This window comes from Capra hircus, chromosome 10 (assembly GCF_001704415.2).
Source record: "Capra hircus breed San Clemente chromosome 10, ASM170441v1, whole genome shotgun sequence".
Taxonomy (NCBI): domain Eukaryota; kingdom Metazoa; phylum Chordata; class Mammalia; order Artiodactyla; family Bovidae; genus Capra; species Capra hircus.
This window is the reverse complement of record NC_030817.1, coordinates 22,236,940-22,258,269: the sequence shown is the minus strand read 5'-3', so window position 1 is coordinate 22,258,269 and position 21,330 is coordinate 22,236,940. Positions and strand designations below refer to the sequence as shown.

The 21,330-nt window shown below is 39.9% G+C and overlaps 1 protein-coding gene across 3 annotated transcripts in view; it reads right to left on the bottom strand.

Annotated features, from left to right (window-relative positions):
- DCAF5 (DDB1 and CUL4 associated factor 5) overlaps positions 1-21,330 on the bottom strand; it is a 94,726-nt gene that overhangs the window by 38,750 nt on the left and 34,646 nt on the right. For all 3 annotated transcript variants that reach the window (XM_018054043.1, XM_005686012.3, XM_018054042.1), the window contains one exon: positions 5,937-6,150. In XM_018054043.1, the coding sequence (XP_017909532.1) occupies positions 5,937-6,150 (214 nt within the window). The remainder of the gene's footprint in view (positions 1-5,936; positions 6,151-21,330) is intronic.

The following is a 21,330-nucleotide window of genomic DNA, read 5'->3' as shown; positions in this document are numbered from 1 at the left end:
TAGGCTTCCCTGTCCTTTACTGCATGCAATTATTAGGGAAAAAGAAAAAAGCAAAGCTATAACTTTCTAGGTTGCTTTACTGGCCTAGATCGCACTTCCTGACAGATTCCTATACCTCTGCTATGCCCATACAATGTCAACACAGAAAGGTTGAGCGGTGATGTAACGTCTGAGGCCAAGCCAGGTATACAAGGCTATTTTGTTGGCTTCACAGGGTATAAGTCAGGAGATGAGATATGATGACTTAATTATCATGACTTTAGGGGTTCTGCCATCTATCAAGTTCAAAAGAAAGACCTGTGTAAATGATACCAATGTTCAGACACTCAAGGACTCAGTCCTTTCCAGAAAACTTTATTCCCTCTCCCACTTTCAGCAAGATATAGGGACTATTAGACTAGGTGTTAAATGAGACTAAAGCAAGAGAAGATTTTTAAATTACCACAGTCTATCTCCAAGCCACACAAACCCATTAGCCTGAAAGACTTATTTCCCAGAAGCCTGAGCTATTCCGCTGGACTCGAGCAATCTAGGGCAAGAGCCATTTAAGGAATTGTGAAAGAAAAGGAACAAAAACTGAGTGTTGTCTTAAAAGTGAGTGCCAGAAAAGCTAGCAGGTGGAAAACTGGCCTTCTTTTTTAACCCTGTTAAGGGACTGACTCACTAAGTATACAGAGGGGAGTATGAAGCTTGGGAGACAGAATGTACCTAGTCAGGCTTCAGGGAGAAGAGGGAAAACAAACAAACAAAAATCCAAGTATGATACAAAAGCAAGGAGGAGAATCCTTTAGATTTAGGCAGCCTCCAGAGGAAGGAATGCTATTTGGTGTTTTACTGAAAGACTCCTCATTATACTGCAAGACTGCAAGGTAGGCTACCTTAAAAAAAAGTTAAGGCTTTATTTGGGGCTAATTGTTCCTGTTGATACCCAACCAATCTGATGTCACTTATGTCACCTTATCTGATGACAGACATTATCAAATTTGAATAAGATTGTGTCTAATCACTCAGTTGTGTCCAACTCTTTGCAACCAACCCCATGGACTGTGGCCCACCAGGCTCTTCTGTCCATGGGGATTCTCCAGGAAAGAATACTGGAGCAGGTAGCCGTGCCCTCCTCCAGGGGATCTTCCCAACCCAGGGATTGAAACCAGGTCTCTCGCACTGCAAGCAGATTCTTTACCATCTGAGCCACCAGGGAAGCCCTATATTATTATTATTATTATATATAGCAATAAATAAACCGTGTATCTGTAGCCAAAAGTGGGGGTGACAGAGTATATACAGGGCTTTGAATGAAAGTCTCAAAGGGGATACAAACTGGCAGTCATGTAACTGCGTCTACCACAGCATCTGGCACACAGTAGATGCTCGGCAAATATCTGTCTTCTCATTTTATAAGATGGAAGGGGGAAAGGGCATGAAGTTAGGACAGGTTCAGTAGGAAACAGGTTCAGTAGGAGAAATGGATGTTTTCCTGCTGAAGCAGAGGTTTGAAACTTGTGGCTCTAGAACAGAACAGGTGCACCTGTTCATTTAATTCATACAATGAAGTATGAATTTGGTGCAATACTTAAATTTGGTGAAATTTAAGAAACTTCATATCAGTTAGTCAGTTCAGTCACTCAGTCGTGTCCGACTCTGAGATCCCACGGATTGCAGCACGCCAGACTGCCCTATCCATCACCAACTCCCAGAGTTTACCCCAATTCATGTCCATTCGGTGCTGCCATCCAACCATCTCATCCTCTGTCATCACCTTCTCCTCCCACCTTCAATCTTTCCCAGCATCAGGGTCTTTTCCCATGAGTCAGTTCTTTGTATGAGGTGGTCAAAATATTGGAGTTCAGCTTCAGCATCAGTCTTTTCAATGAATATTCAGGACTGATTTCCTTCAAAATGGACTGATTGGATCTGCTTGCAGTCCAAGGGACTCTCAAGAGTCTTCTCCAACACCACAGTTCAAAAGCATCAATTCTTTGGCACTCAACTTTCTTTAAAGCCCAACTCTCACATCCATACCTGACTACTGGAAAAACCAGAGCTTTGACTAGACAGAAAAGGAAAGATATACCCATTTGAATGCAGAGTTCCAAAGAATAGCAAGGAGAGATAAGAAAGCCTTTTTCAGTGATCAATGCAAAGAAATAGAGGAAAACAATAGAATGGGAAAGACTAAAGATCTCTTCAAGAAAATTAGAGATACCAAGGGAAACATTTCATGCAAAGATGGGCACAATGAAGGACAGAAATGTCACATAACAAATCTTTATTTCTGGTTTCTCTTGGAAAAAACCAAAGGCCCTCTTGGCCACAATAGGCTGAAGCTTGGTCAAAGCTTCATTTACATGGCATTCACTTAGATCTAGGGAGGATAAATCTAAGTTGTGGCTATAGTCCCCACCACTCACTATTGCTTACTTCTAGCCCAACTCATTTGTCTTTGCTGCTTGCCTTGCTTTTGCTGGCATTAAATTGTGACCTTCTATACAGCAAAAAGGAGCCTCTATTGAGACCTCAAAAATCTGGGTTCTAGTCCTACTCAAACTTGTATGTTTTAACTTGTTTTAACCTAAATCTCTGAGCCTGTTTTCTCATCTGTAGAAGGCCCTCCTAGGGACTGAACAAAATCTCTAAAAGCTCTATAATTAGAACTGATCCACAATGGTGGCAATGAGCATGCAGAAGACACAAAACACTATTCAGTTTTACACTTTATTCCAAGTCCAAGATCTTGAAATGTTAGTGTCATTCTGGGCCTAATGAATTACCTAGTAAACCTAGGATAGTCTAATAAGAAATACAGACTCTCTTGCATAATGTTTTGATTTGGGTGGACTGCGTAATCTCATTGTAATGAAAAGCCAGAAGACTGTCTCAGATAGATAAGTCACTCACTGCCTTTCCTGACCATGTTCATTCCTATTATGGAAATGCTCAGATTCCTCTCTGGGATGGTTACTTACCCAGCCTATGACTAAATGAAGAGTTGCAGAGCACAGAGCTTCAGGCTGCGGGCGTTCTCAAAGTATACAAGAACAAGACCAAATACAAAGACCTGATAGAAGGAAAGAGTAGGCTCTGGAATTTGAAAGTAGCTAAAAAGATCCTGTTCGAACTAGTCAAAGAGTATCAGTCTTACAGATCATACAGTAACTATGGCAGCCTCTGCTTCAGCCCAAAGTGTGTAAAGGCAGAGGCCGTAAATCACCTTTGAGAGACATGTTTCAGAAATGAGACAATAATTTTGGCCTCCTGTGTAACACTTAGAAGTATAAGCTCAGCTGATTAGTTTCACTGAAAATCCATTATTTAATCATCCTCCTAAAGCTCCTGGAAGTTGAGCAAGAAAACAGGTATTATCAGTCCTGACTTACAGTTAGACAAGCCTTAGGCCCAGAAAGCTAAAAACCACACACTGACTAAAATACTTAAGATTCACTTCAACAAATATTTATTGTGCTCTCAGTACACTAGGCATTGGAGACAAGACAATGATGAATTAGCTACATTTTAGTCCCTAAGGGGTGAAGAAAACAGCCACACATAATCTCTGTGCGTCTTATTCCCTAGGTCATATACTCTGATAATCTATATGGGGAATATAAATAGACTAACTCCAAAATGGATCTGAAGTTAAGACGCAGTGACTTCCCACCCTCCTTTATCCATGGCAAATCACTTAGCCCATCCAAAAAACAGTCTAGTTTGTCAGAAAGGATACATTACCCACAAACTCTTCCCATAAGACGTACATATTCGTCAAATCTGAATAGAGAAAATCAAAAGCCTTCCCATGTTTTTATCATTATATATAACCTGAAAGGCAAAAAGCACTGCATCCTATCAATGTAGATAACCAGGATCACCACAAAATAACTCACGTGGTTCTCACTATGGTAATACCTGCACTTGACCCAGGAATTGAACTAGGGTCTCCTGCATTGCAGGCAGATTCTTTACCAACTAAGCTATCAGGGAAGCCCACTTGTCCCTACGTATCTCATAACTGTAACTTAAGGCAAAAGTTCTCACCTGGGGCAATTCTCCACCCAGGAGATAAACTGGCAATGTCTGGAGACATTTTTGGTTGTTTTGGGGAAAGTTGGGAGAGATGACACTGGCATCTAGTGGGGAGAGGCCAGGAATGCTGCTAACTGTCCTAGAATGCACAGGACAGGCCCTCACAAGGAAGAATTATCTGACCAAAATGTGGACAGTGCCAAGCCGGAGAAATCATGGCCTAGGTGCTCTTACATCTCGGTTAGAAGCCTTTGTTCTCCATCTTGCAAGGACTCCATGCAGACAGGTTCCGGCTGCTAACACAGAAACCGACAGAAAACACAGCATCCATTCCCCTTCACCTCTTTTCTCCTTTTCCTCAGGCCCTGTGTCTCCAGTAATAAAACCTAATAAACCACTTCATGAAGTAGAGCCTGCTCTTTATTGCTCAATGAAATAAAACGCACATGCATAAGAGGTTGACAGAAGATGGAAAATCAACAAAAGCAAGGAAGAAAGGTGGAGAGGGAGGGAGGAGGTGCTTGGTTGTCATTTCCGCAGCTAAATGAAACTAAATCAACCATCGGCAGAGCAGAAAGCTACTTGTTCTATCAAGAGTCAGTTCATCTCTAGAAACTGCTTCTTTCCACCCAAGAAACAAACTGCCTAATAAAAACTAAGTCTATCAAGAATTGTGGTCTCTCAAGGGAAATTTATCACTTATATAACTGAGGCCACCTAGTGGTTTTAAGTGTAGATCGCAGCTAAGTAGGCCCTGACTTGAACATAAATTCTGAATTTAGACATATATTCTCTATTTACAAAAGGGGAAATCCCTAGTCTGGGCAACTTGGAAGATATTCTCAGCTTCTTTAACAAGCAACTCTAATTAAAAAGCTTTACTGTGTTCCTGCTACATATGCTAATCCTTAAACTATGATGTTGGAGAGCCTCTAGCAACCTCAGCTAGGGAGAAAAATCCTAGCTACTGCTTTCAAAAAAATAGGATCTTCACAAGTTCTCAAATAACTATTTCTTTTATGCCTCTTGCCCACAAATAACTTTAAAGCAGTGGCATACAGCATGTGAGAATTATATGTAAAAATCTGACATAGCTGATGGATCCAAAGAGAACCCAAAGAATTAGCAAGAAACTAAGGTTTCTTTTTCCAATCTAGATGCGCAACAGCGATGAGATTTGTTGTGTTTCAGAAGAAGAAAAAAAACACATTATTTGATCAGTCTTCCTTTATATTTGCCTTTGCTAAAACTTGGTTACTCAGACCAGTCCAACCAGTCCATTCACTGACACTCACTCCAGCACTTCTATGGCCAAGATTGACAAGGTACTGGTATGTTTTTAAACTGCCAGCTCTAAGGCAACATCAGTATTTCGACTCCCAGTAAGACTGTGAAAAGGCAGGGAACTTCACAGCTTCGGTTCTCCTTCCCAGTTGTGGTGCTGGCAATATAAAGGAAGAGAGTCAGCATCTGGCTTCCTCTCAAAGTTGCACAGCCCATTTCATCCAAGAAAAAGATGCCACCCAAAAGGGCTATTCAAGATGTATGTCTCTTAGCTGGTACCCACAGTGTTTCACTGATATCAAAAAAAAAAAAAGGTGTCCTTTTTGGCAGGCTAATTTTCTATGGACTTCCTCCTCTCTTCTGATACGACACATTCTTAGAGTCTTAAAATCTGTTCACAAACTCGGCAGATGTAGGTTGCTCAGAACTATATTGTGGTTTATGGTGTATACCTCATATTATCCAAAGGCAACTCTGATGAAGAAACTCACTATTAAGATGGAATGTCTCCAGACCCTTACTGTTTCAACTGTTTCTACCTGACATGGCTAAAGGGAAATAAAGACCAGTACATAAGAACAATATGAGGAAAGCAAGAATGTGGGATGCAGGAGATAGAAGGCACGCACCTGGTCACGATCTCCCGCAAAACAGCAGCTTTTCATGGTGCAAGAGTTGAAGTAACCCTGATTGTCAAACTGGAACACAGGCAGGCGGGAGTGGATGTCATAGAGCACGGGGGGCAGGCGACGCCTCAGGGCCAGGAGCTGGGTCCCATTGCTGTTGAATCGCACACTCATGGCACTTTGGAGGGACAGGTTGCCCCCATACCGCAGGAGAGAACTGAAAGGCAGAAAGCACATGGATCAGGCATGAGGCAGGCAGGATGAGAGTCTGCAAAAAAAAAAAAAAAACAAAAAACGCTGCATTTCATAACCAGGACCTCCTGTCAGCCTTGCACATCTGAATTCTGGCAGAAAGGTGTTCCTACGCAGGGGGCTAGAAGGTAATAAAAAGGACAGAGATGACTCCTTGATTACATTAAAACAAGTTATTTAACTTTGCGGTTCCTTTCTTCAATCTCCAAAAGTTGAATTACCACTAAGTTTATAGGAATAAGATACAACAAGCATCTTGAATGAAAAGACATATTAAAATGATTAGTTCTTTTATTTACCTGAGCTACATAAGCAAAGTTACTTGTCAAGACCCTGGGAAATCAGTGGTGTCCACCCTAACTATCATGGATGGTATTTAAGAAATATATCTGTCTTTTGAATTAGAGACACAGAAACCATCAGCCAGCAAAACAAGATACTCTAGTTTATTCTGGATTTTTAAAAATAATAATGACTTTATTGCTTATGCACTTATTTTTAAATTTTCAATCTGTTCAGAGAATTTTTATATTCCATATGGCATAACTCAAGAATAAATATTAAAGAAAAAATTTAAATTAAATACAGAGCCAGCAGTTACAACAATTAGAAAAGCAGGATGACTTGCTTCTCTTTACAGTTCCCAATGAGTTTATATTTAGCTTTAAAATATACTTTAACTTAATTCCATTTATCCAGCTTCTACTAGAGACTGGTATATTCTGATTCATCCAGTATTCTTCTGTAGCTTCATAATGTTCATAACATTTTTAAAAAGTCAGATGGTATGGTTCAAAAGTATTTATTATGATGATTCAGAAGATACTTCCAATTTTACAGTTCACTAGGATGACCATGAACATTAACAATTATACAGTACTAGGTAACTTATCTTTCTAGTAGTCAGTCTCCTTGACTACCTGGACACTGTTTTATTATAGAGGGATGACTATTCATTGTCCATGGATAACCAAATTACTGGTAAGAAAGTGAGATTACATACCGATCTTGTGCATTGGAAATGCTACAGAAATGAGGGCCACATTAGTGCTATTAACTCACTCTGTTTCAAAAGACATTGTGATCTTGCAAAGAGAGTCTAGTAGTTTAAGAAAAAAGTTTATACATTTAGGGAATCAGAGCTGGAAAGGGCCTGGAGACATCTAAATTAGAGCCTGGAAGATTTATTTGAAATTTATTAGTATTAGCATGTTTGACCATTTGACATAATTTAATTCACAATTTTAGTTTTTTCAACATGCTGTTTTATTAAATATAAATCCAAGTAGTCACCTTTCCTCTGAAACACTCTGATATTAACTTTGGTTCTGAAGATTCTTTAATACATTATTTATATACAATTAAATTTATTTCATTATACAGACATAATAAAATGGTATGTGGTATAAAACTTTATAACTGACTAAGTGCTATACAAATTAAAGAGATTACTATCTAAAAAAAAAAGAAAGAAAGAAAGAAAGGAGTCCCTGGACCACAGTGCAAAGGAATTTGCCAACCTGTCCTGATCATAAAAACATTCTGTGCCATCGCTAGCCAGTCAGTCCTTTGTCTCCCAAAGCTGTCTTTTCACCAGAGGGAAGAACTCTAGTACCTCAGTTACGTGTGGAAACAAGGCCTGGGCAAACAGACTTTTAAGTGTGAAATGGAAGGAAAGAGAGAAGTGACTTAGAAAAAACGGTCCCTAGAACTCCAAACATCAGAGAAGAAGCCTAGTCCTGCTGTAGGCCCCAAGTAATAGTCCCTACAGACCGATGTTCTTAAAACGTCCTAAACACTGGCCACACTCACACACATACCCGGAATGAATGACAGGGCTACTGAGTCCAGGTATTTCCTTTACAGGGTGTCCTAGCTGCCACAGGCATGCCGTGTTTCCCAAACACTAAGCTCAAAAACAATGAGAGCCTTTCAAATTTGAGATCAGCCTGGAGTGTGCAAATAAACCTGCATCTGTATACGGGGCTGACAAGAAGTTGGGGGTGGAAACAAGACTCAACAAAAAGAAACTTGGCCAACCCCACCAGCCACAGCAGCAGGGGTTTGCATCAGCTGGGGCCTCTGGCAAAAGCCCTTTGCATCCGTTAACAGCAACTTCTCTGCAGATTCCAGTCAGACCTGCAGGACAGGCATCTAGGCCCATCCCATTCCCACCCAAGCTCCTAAGTCTGCTGCTCTCCAGGAGTCTGTTTGTGGATTCCACAAGAGTCACTAACTTTTCCCCCCTTAGCTTCTGGGCAGGGGACTCCTATCTCTCACACAGAGAGTGCAGGTACATAGGAATCCTGCTCCTAGAATGTTTAAGAGTACAGCTACCAAAAAAAAAAAAAGCCAACCAAAACTGTAGCAGCAGTTACTAAAACTGAATACTTCATGTTTGGGGGCAATAATCCTTTCTGAGGGATAGACTGACACCTGAAATTCAGAAAGTGAGCTACATTAACTATAATTTCTCAGCAGGGGTTCTGCTGCTGGCTCCTCCTATTGAGAATGGTAAGAATGATCTAGTTCATCAGGAAGAAAAGGCTTAGAAGTAGTTTCCCCTCAAAGTCAAGATACAATGTCAAAGATCCTGTTGTTTATGATTCCAAGGGTAAGATGTGTGATAAATCATCTGGTACTTTTTCTCAAATAGATTCTCAGGATCTATATGCAGATAGTCTAATTCAATCTGAGAAGTGGGCCCAGGAATCTGAATTTAACAAGCAACCTTAATTATGATGCATGTGACTTTCAAACCACTCTTTGAAAAATATGGTTCCATTTCAGAATTTGGGGTGAGTGCGAAAATAAGGTGGAGAGAAAGCAGATTACTAGAAGCTAAATGAAAAGCCAACTACACAACATGGCACTTTTTTTTACAGCCCAATGCCTAATAGGAGAAAGGACTCCAATTCCTTTTCAGATCAGAGTTCCACTCTACCCACAGTGCCTGAAATGTTTCTTTCCTGCCCTCAACACATTCCCTGAAGGAGAAGTTTCTTGTTTACTCTTTGGAGAACTGACGGTACCCACACACAAGAATGTCTCAAATTTGACAGTGTCTCCACTCTTCCCGAGAAGTGGCTACCATTGCACACCCAAATGAGATGAGCGCTATCTTGAAGGGACTAGCAACAAGTTGAAATGAGTTCAAACCAAAATATCCCTATAAGAAAAAGGAAAGCAAAAATCAATTCCTGGCGTATCTTCACACACTGCTTCCCTGGTGGCTCAGAGAACGAAGAATCTGCCTACAATGCAGGCAACCCGGGTTCGATCCCTAGGTCGGGAAGATCCCCTGGAAAAGGGAATGGCAACCCACTTCAGTATTGTTGCCTGGAGAATTCCATGGACAGAGGAGCCTGGGAGGCTACAGTCCATGGGGTTGCAAAGAGTCAACATGACTGAGTGACCAACACTTTCATTTTCGACCTATCTTCAACCAAGAATTTGTAACAAAATGCGACAAGAATGGGACAGGAGGTGATCGAAAGGTCAGCAGGTAAAAGGCCCAGAACAAAAAGCAAGAGAACCTCAGAACATCAGGAAAATATTCCTCATTAGTGTGATCCTCTGGTTTTTGGCTTTTTTGGTGTTTTGGCCCCTCAGAAATAGTCAATTGGATTTTTTTATTGCTTTGGCAGGAGAAAAAGAACATTTACAAAAAGTCTTTGGCCAAGGTTAAACTCTTGGAACAGAAGAGAAATAAACCAAGGCTGTTTCCCAAAAAAGTGACTGGGGGTATCACATTTAGCACAAGATAGAGCACCCATAAACATTCCAAGATCTGGCTTCATGAAGCTATATTTCCATAAATTTATGACTAAGTAATTCACCAAATAGTGCCAATAAGATTTTCTAAAGCCCACTGGCATGCATTTCCTCAGAGTTACTATGTGAAAGTTTCCTAACACCTGTGAAACGGCTGGAGTCAAGGCACTGCTATTCCAAATCACAGACATCAGAGCTGGTGCCAGTCAACCAGAGAGGAAAATTCAATGTCGCATAGGTAGGAAAAAATCTCTCCCCTTCTGTTTCTGCTTTAGGACAGGATGACCTGTAAGGAATACAGGTTGCATTTTGTACTTCCTATAACAGAACACAGAGAACAGGACAAATCCTAGAGGATCTGTTAACTAGAATTAAGTAAAAAGTGAACAGGTTCAAAAAGTTACAGCCCGTATCAGTTCTGTTCAAGTATATTCAAGATCTTGGTAATCCTGTAAACCTTTTCTTTCTTCTTAAAAACAAAATCCACTTTAAAAAATCATTTTATTTATTTATTTTTGGCTGTGTGGGCTTTTCTTTAGTTGTGGTAAATGGGGGCCACCCCCTAGTCGCAGTGCGTGGGCTTCTTGCTGCGGAACACAGGCTGGAGGGCACGTGGGCTCAACAGCCACAGCTCCTGGGCTCTAGGGCAGGCTGAGCAGTTGTGGTGCACGGGCTTGGTTGCTCCACAGCACTTGGGACGTTCCTGGATCAGAGATAAACTGGTGCCTCTTGCAATGGCAGGCGCACCCTCCACCACTGAGTCACCAGGGGAGCCTTCTTTCTTTCTTTAATTGAAGTCTAGTTGATTTACAACATTGTGTTAGTGTCTGGTGTACAGCAAAGTGATTCAGTCATATATATATGTGTGTGTGTATATATATATATTCTTTTCCATCACAATTTATTATAGGATATTGGATGCAGTTCCCTGTGCTCAGCAGCAAGACCTTTCCGTTTATCTATTTTATATAGAGCAGTTTGTATCTGCTAATCCCAGACTCCTAATTTCTCTCTCCCCATCTCCCTTTCCCCTTTGGGATCTAAGTCTGTTTTCTGTGTCTGTGAGTCTGTTTTGTAAGATTCCACATACAAGTCATATCATATGGTACTTGTCTTTCTTTCTGATTTACTTAGTATGATAATCTCTAGGTCTGCCCATATTGCTGCAAATGGCACTATTTCATTCTTTTTTGTGGCTATATAGTATCCCACCATATGTACATTATATATACATATACATAATATATACACACACCCCTCACATCTTCCTTTTTAAAAATTTATTTATTTTTAAAAATGATCACGCTGCACACGTGCCTGCAAGATCTAACTTCCCCAACCAAGGATTGAATCTGGGGCCATAGTAATAGAAGCACTGAGTCCCAACCACTGGACTGTCACGGAAATCCCTGGCACATCTTCCTTAACCGTTTCTTTTATGCGAGTTGGAAGGGGAAGAACCTGGGCTTTCAGGTACTGCAGAGCCTCTAATCACCACCTTCCAGAACAGAGGCATCACGCACAGAGCTGAAGTGATCTACAGCCCATGTTTTTGTCTTTGGCTCAGGGGATCCCAAAAGCCACATATAACCAACCAAGATCTCAACCCTATACAAGATCTCAAAATGAATTAAAAGGCAGTGCCATAACGGATTTGTCCTAGGACACTCATGATTTTTCTGTAGAATTAGGGACTTAGCATTCAGTCATTTCAGTTCATCAGATGATTTGCTTATTCAAAAAATCCCCCTTTACTGCAAGCTGTGGAAAATAGAGAAGGGTTTTATAAGCAGTCATTTAATCTTCATCCTAAATTATTAATGGCTCTACCTTCTGACAGATGTTACAAAGCATCAGCCCTGACCTCACAGTGTACAAAGCTGGAGAGGGAGAGTTTAATGAATACAGATTGGCAGGAGGAAGAAAAAAGTCAGGGGAAGGCGGGAGACTGAGATGGCAGTTGCTACAGCAACAGTAAGGGTGCAGAAGGAGTGGGTGGGAATACAGGCAGGTAAACAGCCAGTCCCTGATGGTGGAGGAAGAAACTAGGTGGGTGTGCTGACTGTCAGGGAACTAGGCCACAAAGCCAGAGGGCTGTTAAAGGGGAAAGATGCAAAGCCTAGAAAAAATGCTAAGCAGAAGAGGGTTTGAAAACAAAAATCACAATTTGATCCCTTCTACGAGAACACTTATGCAAACAGTGGAAAAGAGGAGGAGAGAGGAATGCAGTGGGAAGGCCAAAGTGCTGACTGATGAGACGTGATTACAGGAGACAGCCTGTGTCATACAGGAGCCGCTTACTGAGTGTCCAAAAACCAAAGTCAGTTCTAGTTGGCAAAAATGTAGATGCCTTAAGATAATGGTTTTCAAGTGTTTTTATAGTAACCCTTTATAATAAGCTTATTTTATACTGTATTCCAGTACACCCACGTTTATTTAGCATAAATTCATTAAACAACTTGCCATCTACTGTGTGCAGTGCACCAATTTTCCATTTTCTATTTAATAAATACTTGTGACCACCTAAGTCAATTCCATGGCCCTGTGGATTACTGAGAGAGTTTCCTACCTTGTCTTCATGCCTCTACTCTTGGCACATGCTTCAGTTCATCCTGAATATGACAGCCAGAGGGATGCTGAACCCTGGGTCAGACTGCGTCATTCATTTGCCAGTGGATTTCAACCAGGCTAAAACTCAAACTCTTTATAATCCCAACGGAGACCCTAGACACCTTTCCCCACCAATCCCTCATGTCTGACTCTACCTCCTGGCACTCTTTTTCCCTTACCCTACCTTCAACCACATGATGCCTCCTTAGAACACATCAAACATCTGCTCCAGGGTCTTTGTACTTGCAAATCCAGAGGGAATGCTCCTCCCCAGATATGAACATGGTTCATTCATTCACTTCTTTATTCAAATATCCTCCTCAATTAGTCTGTTCTGATACCCAATGCAAAAATGAAACCTCCCCAATGCTCCCTGCCTCCCTTGCCTGTTTAGTTTCTACTAATGAATCACCATCTTACATACCATTTATTTTGCTTCTTATCTGTCCTTTCCCACTAGACTATATCACCTTTTATGTCGCTCCCCGTGCATTCCAAGTGCTTAAACAGTGCCAGACACGTACCAGCATTCAATAAACAGATGCTGCATGATCGAGTGGACCATGAGCAGCAATCTGAAACACTCTGACTTTACAACATTAAAAAAGCAGGCTCCACAAAGGTTTACCTGGCTCCTGACATTTGTCTGCTCACAAAACCTAATCTTGAGAGGGAAGCAACACAGCAGCAGAAGAATCAAAGAAACAGTAGGAGGCTTGGAGAACATCTAAGTCAGTTTTCTATTACAGGCAAAGAACTGTGGCCCAGACGTCAAATGATTTGCCAATGACCACTCAGGTTTTCTTTGTACTGACACCACCACATATTCTTCAAATGAGTCAAATTTACCTACCTGCTAATAAGCAGTTAACAAAAAAGGAATAGTTTAACAGGTAAACACGTATCTTAATTATATCTTGTACTTTAAAGCAAGTTTCTGGTATTTGTAGGATAAAAATTCAAAAGGAAGATTAATAGTCAAACTTTAGGAAGTCAATTACAAGCTAAAAAAAAAATTCATTTACCCATTTTCAGAAAGTAGACAGTGAATTCTATAGGCTTTGAATACATGCCCTACCCAATCATATCTAAAATTAGATAGTGATAAACATTTAGTTTGATGGCTATACTGAGAACAGTAAGAAGATATGTCAATCAAACTATAGCATTTAGTTAATTTATTTTTGTACCGTTCACTTTACTTTCCAAGTTTTCCTACAATTAGGATAAACTTCTGTAATTTCAGAAGAAAATACGTTATTCTAAAATGTCATCTCAAACATACTCCTTTAATTAAGGGACCACAGAAGGTAGCTCTGAGGGAAGTATGAGAGAGCTTAACTGAAACTTCAGGTGATGTGCTGCCCTACAGGGTTCTGGTGCAGATGCAAATCTGAAATTAAGCCATTGTCCTAAATTCTTTAAATGACAGTTAAAAATTTGCAAAGGACTCTAAAACTACCAGTGTCCCTCACCATCCTTCTCAATGAAGGAAAATAATATCCCTCCTTTGAAAGGATTTTAAGTAATAAACAGGCCCCACCTTGGTTAGCACTGGACACAGTACCAGGTTAGATCTGAAACTATACTTAGTTTGGTTTCTCTTTGCAGATACACCATCCCACTTCCCAGGTACCTATAAATAAATGGCAAAGTATATTATTGGAATAAAAAACAAATTCAAAGTGCAAAGCATTTTATGTAGAATCCAGAAACATTAGCAAGGTTCCTGGAAAGTCTTCCATACATGGGTAAATTCATGGATAAATGAAGCCAAGATTATTAAGAGTATACCAAGATATCCCTGTCTAAAATATGTGACTCACAACAGATAAAGTACAAATGGTCAAACCTAAGATCACAAAATAAAAAGTTCAAACTATGAAGAATTCACTGATTCTTCATAGAATTCACTGATTCTTCAGTGATTCTTCTTAAAAGAATCAGATCACAACAGATACCCTTGAAGAAGCAATATGTTTTTCATTAATTTCCAAAATGTTTACATATACTTTATATCAATTAACCCTTACAATAACCCTATAAGGTGGATAGTGGAGGTATCATTATTTTCATCTCAAATTGGAGGAGACCTAGGTCCTAAATGTTTATATGACTTGGCCCTGACCATACAGTAAATAAGAAGCGGAAATAGGGCCAACAAGTTGTTTTCTGCTTCTTGGTTCAACAAGATTTTACTGACTACATGGTGGAGATGAATTATTCCACCCAGCAAAAAGAACAGCATCAGATGACAATACATCAAGGCCAGAAGGATTCATCTAAGTAATTCACTTCAGATCCTTCCCTGTAGTTCAGTAACTCATATATATGTAACTCATATATGCATGCCCTTACTGAATAACCATTTATTGAAAACCTGCTAACTATTCTAGATACTATGCTAAGCACATGGATTTAAAGATGAAATAAGATGGGAAAGACATCCTCAAGAATTAATGAGGGACAAGAAAGCCATCAGTTTCCTTCTATAATATGAACAATGTTGTAATAAGGGGAATATGTCCTGTGCAAGACATAGGGAGAATATCTATCCCTCCACTGGGAACACAGGAGAGAGCAGTCACGAAAGACTTCCTAGAAGAAAAATCTAAGCTGACTCTTCACAGAGAGAGTCAGAGAGATGATTCAAGTTCTTAACTGGCAAAAGAAACAAGATAAATCTGGACATGTTAACACATGGATAAATTCCCAAAAGACACTGATGGGTGAAATAGTCAAGTTGTAGAATAAGTGCATAGCAGTACACCATCCGTGTGAAAAACATACCTCCATATAGGAACAAAAACCATGTATTTTCTACAGGTACATGTATAAGCATACAAAACCAAAGAAAAAGTTCTGGAAGCATATACAAACTCTTAACATTCATTACCCTCAGGAAAGGGGGCAGGAGACCAGGATTGGAAGTAGTCAGGAAGAATTTTAGCCTTATTCATAGTTTTAAAAGGAGCATGCTATTACGTATTACTTACATTTAACTTTTTATTGTGAAATAATTATAGATTCAGAGGAATCTAGGGTTTCCCTGGTGGCTCAGATGAAAGAATCTGCCTGCAATGTAGGTGACCCAGGTTCAGTCCCTGGGCTGGGAAGATCCCCTGGAGAAGGGAATGGCAACTCACTCCAGTATCCTCACCTAGAGAATCCCATGGACAGAGGAACCTGGCGGGCTACAGTCCATGGGGTCACAGAGGCAGACGTGACAGAGTGACAGTCATTCTCAGAGGAATTTGCAAAGAAATTTTCTTGTAAAAAGAGTTTGCAAAGAGTAAAAATCATATGATCATCTCAATAGAGATGCACAAGAAGCTTCTGACAAAACTCAATAACCGTTTATAATAAAACTCTCCAGAAGTGGGTGTAAAGGGAACATATCTCAACATAATAGCGGCCATATATGACAAACGTACAGCTGATATCATACTCAACAGTGAAAAGGTGAAAGTATCTCCTCTAAGATCAGGAACAAAACAAGAATGGCCACTCTTGCCACTTTTATGCAGCATAGTTTTGAAGACTTAGCCACAGCAATCAGAAAACAAAAAGAAATAAAAGGGAACCCAAATTGGAAAGGAAAAGGTAACATAGTCACTGTTTGCTAATAATACGATACTATATACAGAAAATGAAGAAGGTTCTTTGAACCCTTTACCCAGACTCTCCCAGCGTTACCACCTTGCATAACTATAGTGTGATATCAAAACCAGGAAATTTACATTGGTACAATCTATGGAGCTTATTCAGATTTTGTCAGCTACACATGCACTCATTTGTGTGTGTGTGTTGCTCTATGCAATTGTATCACGTGTATAACTTCAAGTAGTCACCACCACAATACTTATGGGTACCATCACCACAAGACTTCCTTTTATAGCCACATCCGCCCCTTTTACCACTAACCCTAACACCTGGCAAAGACTAATTTGTTCTCCATCTCATGAATGTTACATTAGCTCATGAGAAGTGACTTGGCAGCAGTTCACTTAAGGTTTATTCAAATTGTTGCACGTATCAACCGTTCAGTTTTTTGTTTTTTATTGCCAAGTAGTATTCTACGGTATAAATGCACTACAGTTTTATAATTTTTTTTTAAACTTCTTACAGATTGAAAAACGTATGGATAGTTTCCAGCTTTGGGGTATTATGAATGAAGTTGCTATAAACATTCATGTACAAGTCGCTATATGAAAATAAGTCTTCCTCTCTCTTGGATAAACACCCAGAGTGCAACTGCTGGGTCAGATAATAAGTTCATTTTTAATTTATAAAGGAACTACCAAAACATTTTCTATTGTACTATTTTACACTCCTATTCACAATGTATGACTGATTCAGTTTCTCCACATCTTCACCAGCATTATTTGTATTTTAAAAAGCTGAACTGAGAAGTCAGTCAATGTATTTTAAAACAAAAGACAAAACCAGACATTTTTGGCTTCCTTATGGTTATATACAACACTACCTATGAAATACTTTGGTAACCCCTGCCAAAAAGAATCAAACCTAAAACTGTTTCATGTTTCAGTCCCTAGACCCAATATCAATTTATGAAAAAAACTGAGCTAACAGGGAACATGCTAAATGACGGCATAAACACGCAATCAGTGCAGCTGCCCCTTGGCATCTATGGGGGACTGGGTCCAGGAACCCCATAGATACAGAACCCGAGGATACAAAGGGCCTCCTGTAGACTCTAAAATGCGAGAAATTCCGTAAAACAAATAATCCAGTTTCTTTAACAAATAAGTTACAAGAGAAAAAAATGAAAAGTAGGAGTATCCAAAGACTTAGAAGCCATGTCAACTAATTGCTTGGTACACACCTTATTCAAATCTCGATCCATAAGAACCAACTGTAACATTTAGGAGGCAATTAAGGAAATGTAAACACTAAATATGCAATGGTATTAAGGAATTACTGCTAATTTTTTAGGTGTGATAATAATACTATGATTTTTAAAAGAATTATCTTTTCATGGAAAGTAATATGGCAGTTCCTCAACAAGTTTAACATAGGATCACCATATGATCCAGCAACTACACTCTTAGGGATGGAACCAAAAGAACCAAAAACAGGTATTCAAACAAATACTTAATCATAAATCTTGTAGCACTATTCACAATAGCCAAAAGGTAGAAACGATTCAAATGTCCATCAGTAGGTGGATAAACAAAATATGGTATATACATCCGTACAATAGAAAATTATTCAGCCATAAAGAGGAATGAAATACTGTACTGACACATGCTTCAATGTGGATGAATCTCAAAAACTTTACGCTAAGTACAAGACACAAACTAAAGGTCACAGCCATAACATGTAAATCCACAGATACAGAAAGCAGACTGGTGGTGGCCCAAAACTAGGGGAGCAGTATTCTGGGGAGTGACTGCTTAATGGGTGTGGGTTTCATTTCGGAAAGATAAAAATGCTTTGGAACTAGACAGAGGTGGCACTTGCATAACACTGTGAATGAACTAAATGCCACTGAAGCTTTCACTTTAACATAGCTAATTTTAACTATTTAATATACTTAATTTTATATCATGTGAATTTTATCTCAATTTTTAAAAAAGAATATCTTTCAGAGATACATACTAAAGTATTTACAGAGGAAATAATACAAAGGTACATGGAAATGGAGTCATCTCAGTGGAAGAATAAATGAAGTAAGATTGTCCACGGGTTAATTATTGAAGCTGGGTGCTAAGTGCAATGGAGTTTATTTTAGTATTTCTCAGTGTGTGTGTGAGAGAGAGAATTTTTAAACATAAGAAGTTTTTTTAAAAGAAAAAGAGTCGGGGTCTGGTATCATCTCCCCCTGAGTAAGAGGAGTTGGGAAGTATTAAAGGGAGGATATGAAGTGGAACATGCTTCCACAGCTCCCATACATTCACCAGGCATTCCCCAGATGCTCTGGTCTGAAGCTAAGCCTCTTGCTATAAAAAGGCACATTTGTGTTTGGTGAGAATGAATAGACACAGGGAGGCTCTGGCCTAAAGCCAGAAGACCCTGGGTCCAAATGAACACAGCAGCAAATTCAACACAGATCTCTGAAAAATCACAGCTTCCACCTTGCAGGATAAGCAAAGTTGCCAAATCACCTGGGGTATGTATTAAAAAATGGCAGATTCACAGGGTTTGCCCTGGATCGACAACTCAATCTCTGGGTCTGTGCTCCAGGAAGCAGCACTTTAACAACCTCCCCAGGTGATTCTGATGCCCTCTGAAATTTGATAATTACTGGGTTAGGATAATGGGGCCCTGGTGTCTTTTTGCAGCGAAACTGATTCTAGAGCTCCACCTTGTGGCCCAAACACTAGAAAGCAACTTTGTCACAATTCTTGACTTGCTTACATCGCTAGTTTAAATCATTGAAAACCGTTCAAAGCCCTGCAAGAACCCTTACGACCTCCTCTAAGGGTTTATTCTCTGCAGATAACATTTTGATCCATGCTATTACACTTAGGGAGTTAATGAAAACATTGCAGAGAGCTAGCTTTGGAAATACATACTATTTCGTGAGGAGTGTAACACTGCACTCACTATTTACTGAAGGTCATAACATTCTAAGCATTGTGCTAGGCAACAGATATAAAACATGGCCATGTCTTTAAAAATCCACAGGAAAACATGCAAATAGTACAGATTAAGGCAAGTGCTTCCTTTCTGAGAAGCAATTTCTGAGCACTAGAAAGAAAAGACATAATCTTTTATCTGGAGATAAAACATAGTCATAGTAAAGATAATCAATGATGGCAAAAACAGTAACTAAGACATGCAACATGAATGCCACAGACCCTAAGTACTTTACAGAGGCTCTGGATAGAGTGATCCTTCCTGCCAGAACTGAGGGAAAACTTCATTCATTCAACATATACTCTGTACCAAAACTGGGCTAGGTGCTGGGGACACAGCGAGTAAAAAAAGGAAGGACGCTTTAAGAGAATGTCACAGGGAGATAGAGCAAGGACGGCTGCACCGATGGGCTGCCATTTGATCTTGGACCTTGAAGGGTAACTAGAATTTGAAAAAGATAAATTTTCCTTTACGTGTGTTTGTATGTAGAAGACAACCTACAAGGGGAAAAGGGCCACTGGCACCAGAGAAGGGGTTGACTGCTTGCTTAACAAGTTTCCATTTCGTCCGTAAACTAGGTCATCCATTCATTAAAAAAAAAAAATTTCTTGGAGCATCCCACATTACTGGTTCTGGGGAATATGGCCATAAACAAAGATAAGAAGCGGACTCTAGAGCTCCTGGGTAGGGGAATGGCAGATGTATGTTTAAGGACATGTGCTGTGTGCCAGAAGCAAGAGCAAGTTAAGAAGCTAGCCAACACCTTAGAAGTCGACACCTTATGGAAAGAGTAATATGGACCTGAAATAGAGCAGAGGCTTTAAGAACTGAAAACAGTGGCCAGGCACTAACACAGAGCAAGGCTGGTTATGGCAGAGGGATTAAGAAATAGAAGAGGCATATGGGACTCTGGGATTTTAGCCAGGATCATTACAAGAGTGATGGTGACATTAATAAAGAACTTAAGGAAGGAATATAGTTTCAGGGGAAAAACAAGTTTTTTATTATGGGTTTAATAGATGGAACATTTGCCTGAGCACTGGATAGGTTCATATAAAAAGTGAAGATGGCTGAGTGGGAGAGAAGAGAGAGAAAGCAGAGCATGAATGACTTTTTTTTTTCCAGCCTTTGAAGCTGAACTCTTGGGCTCTATTTTCCCACAACAGTATGAGCAGCCCTTAAAGGCAATGTGGCAGAGACTGCCCGGCTGTTCAGAAGACAGAGCTGCACTTAATTTGGTCTCTACAGAAGTAGGATTGGCCCAGGCCCAGAGAACAGATATCTAGGTCCCAAAGCCAGGTGAGTTACTAAGAGCAAGCAAGTCCTTCTTGACAGCAGGAATTTGCATTTATTGCCCATTTACACAACACGCAAAAGCACCAGCTTATGAGGTAAGTCTACAGGAATTCCTGGCTTGCCCTAGTTTTATTATTGAGTGGGAAAGAAACACTCTATTATCCTTGTCAAAGCAAGACATTGTTACCTGTCACAGAACTAATAGTTCCTGACAAAAATTGACAGAAACTATAAAGACACAAGAAAGGGGAGAAGTAGTAAGTGAGCAGACAGCTAAAACAGGCAGTGAAAATGGTGAGACAAGGAGAGCGACAGCCGGGGAAACTTCACTTTTCCTTAATGCTTTGAATGTTCAAGGAGCTCAGTTCTGAAAACCGCCCAGAGGTCACTGCAATAGACCAAGCAAGACATCACAAGACATCACTTTACATATAAATGAATGAAACCTCATCCAAACTTGCGATTATACTTCTATATGTGAAGTTTTCTCTTATCCAGTCGTTGTACTCAGGTTACCTACCTATGGTCCACTCATTTGCACTAAAACCCCCAAAGCAAACCTTCAAATTCCTAAGATGACAGGGCCAGGGAAGTAATGTAAATGAGCGGAACCACCTGGGTTAGGACGTGAAGGTGTGGTGGAGCCGGTAATGCATCCTAAAGTTTTCAAGAGCAACAAACCCCTGATTCAGCTTTGGCTGTTGCCATATGAGAATAAAGGGCCAATGATTTCAGGTCTTTTGACTTTTTCAAGTGATGCTAGAAATTTTGATTTTTTTCTGTGTAATTTTCTAAACACTATTACATCATGCAGGTCAAATAAAATATCCCTGTGGGTTGAATATGGCCTATGGGCAACTAG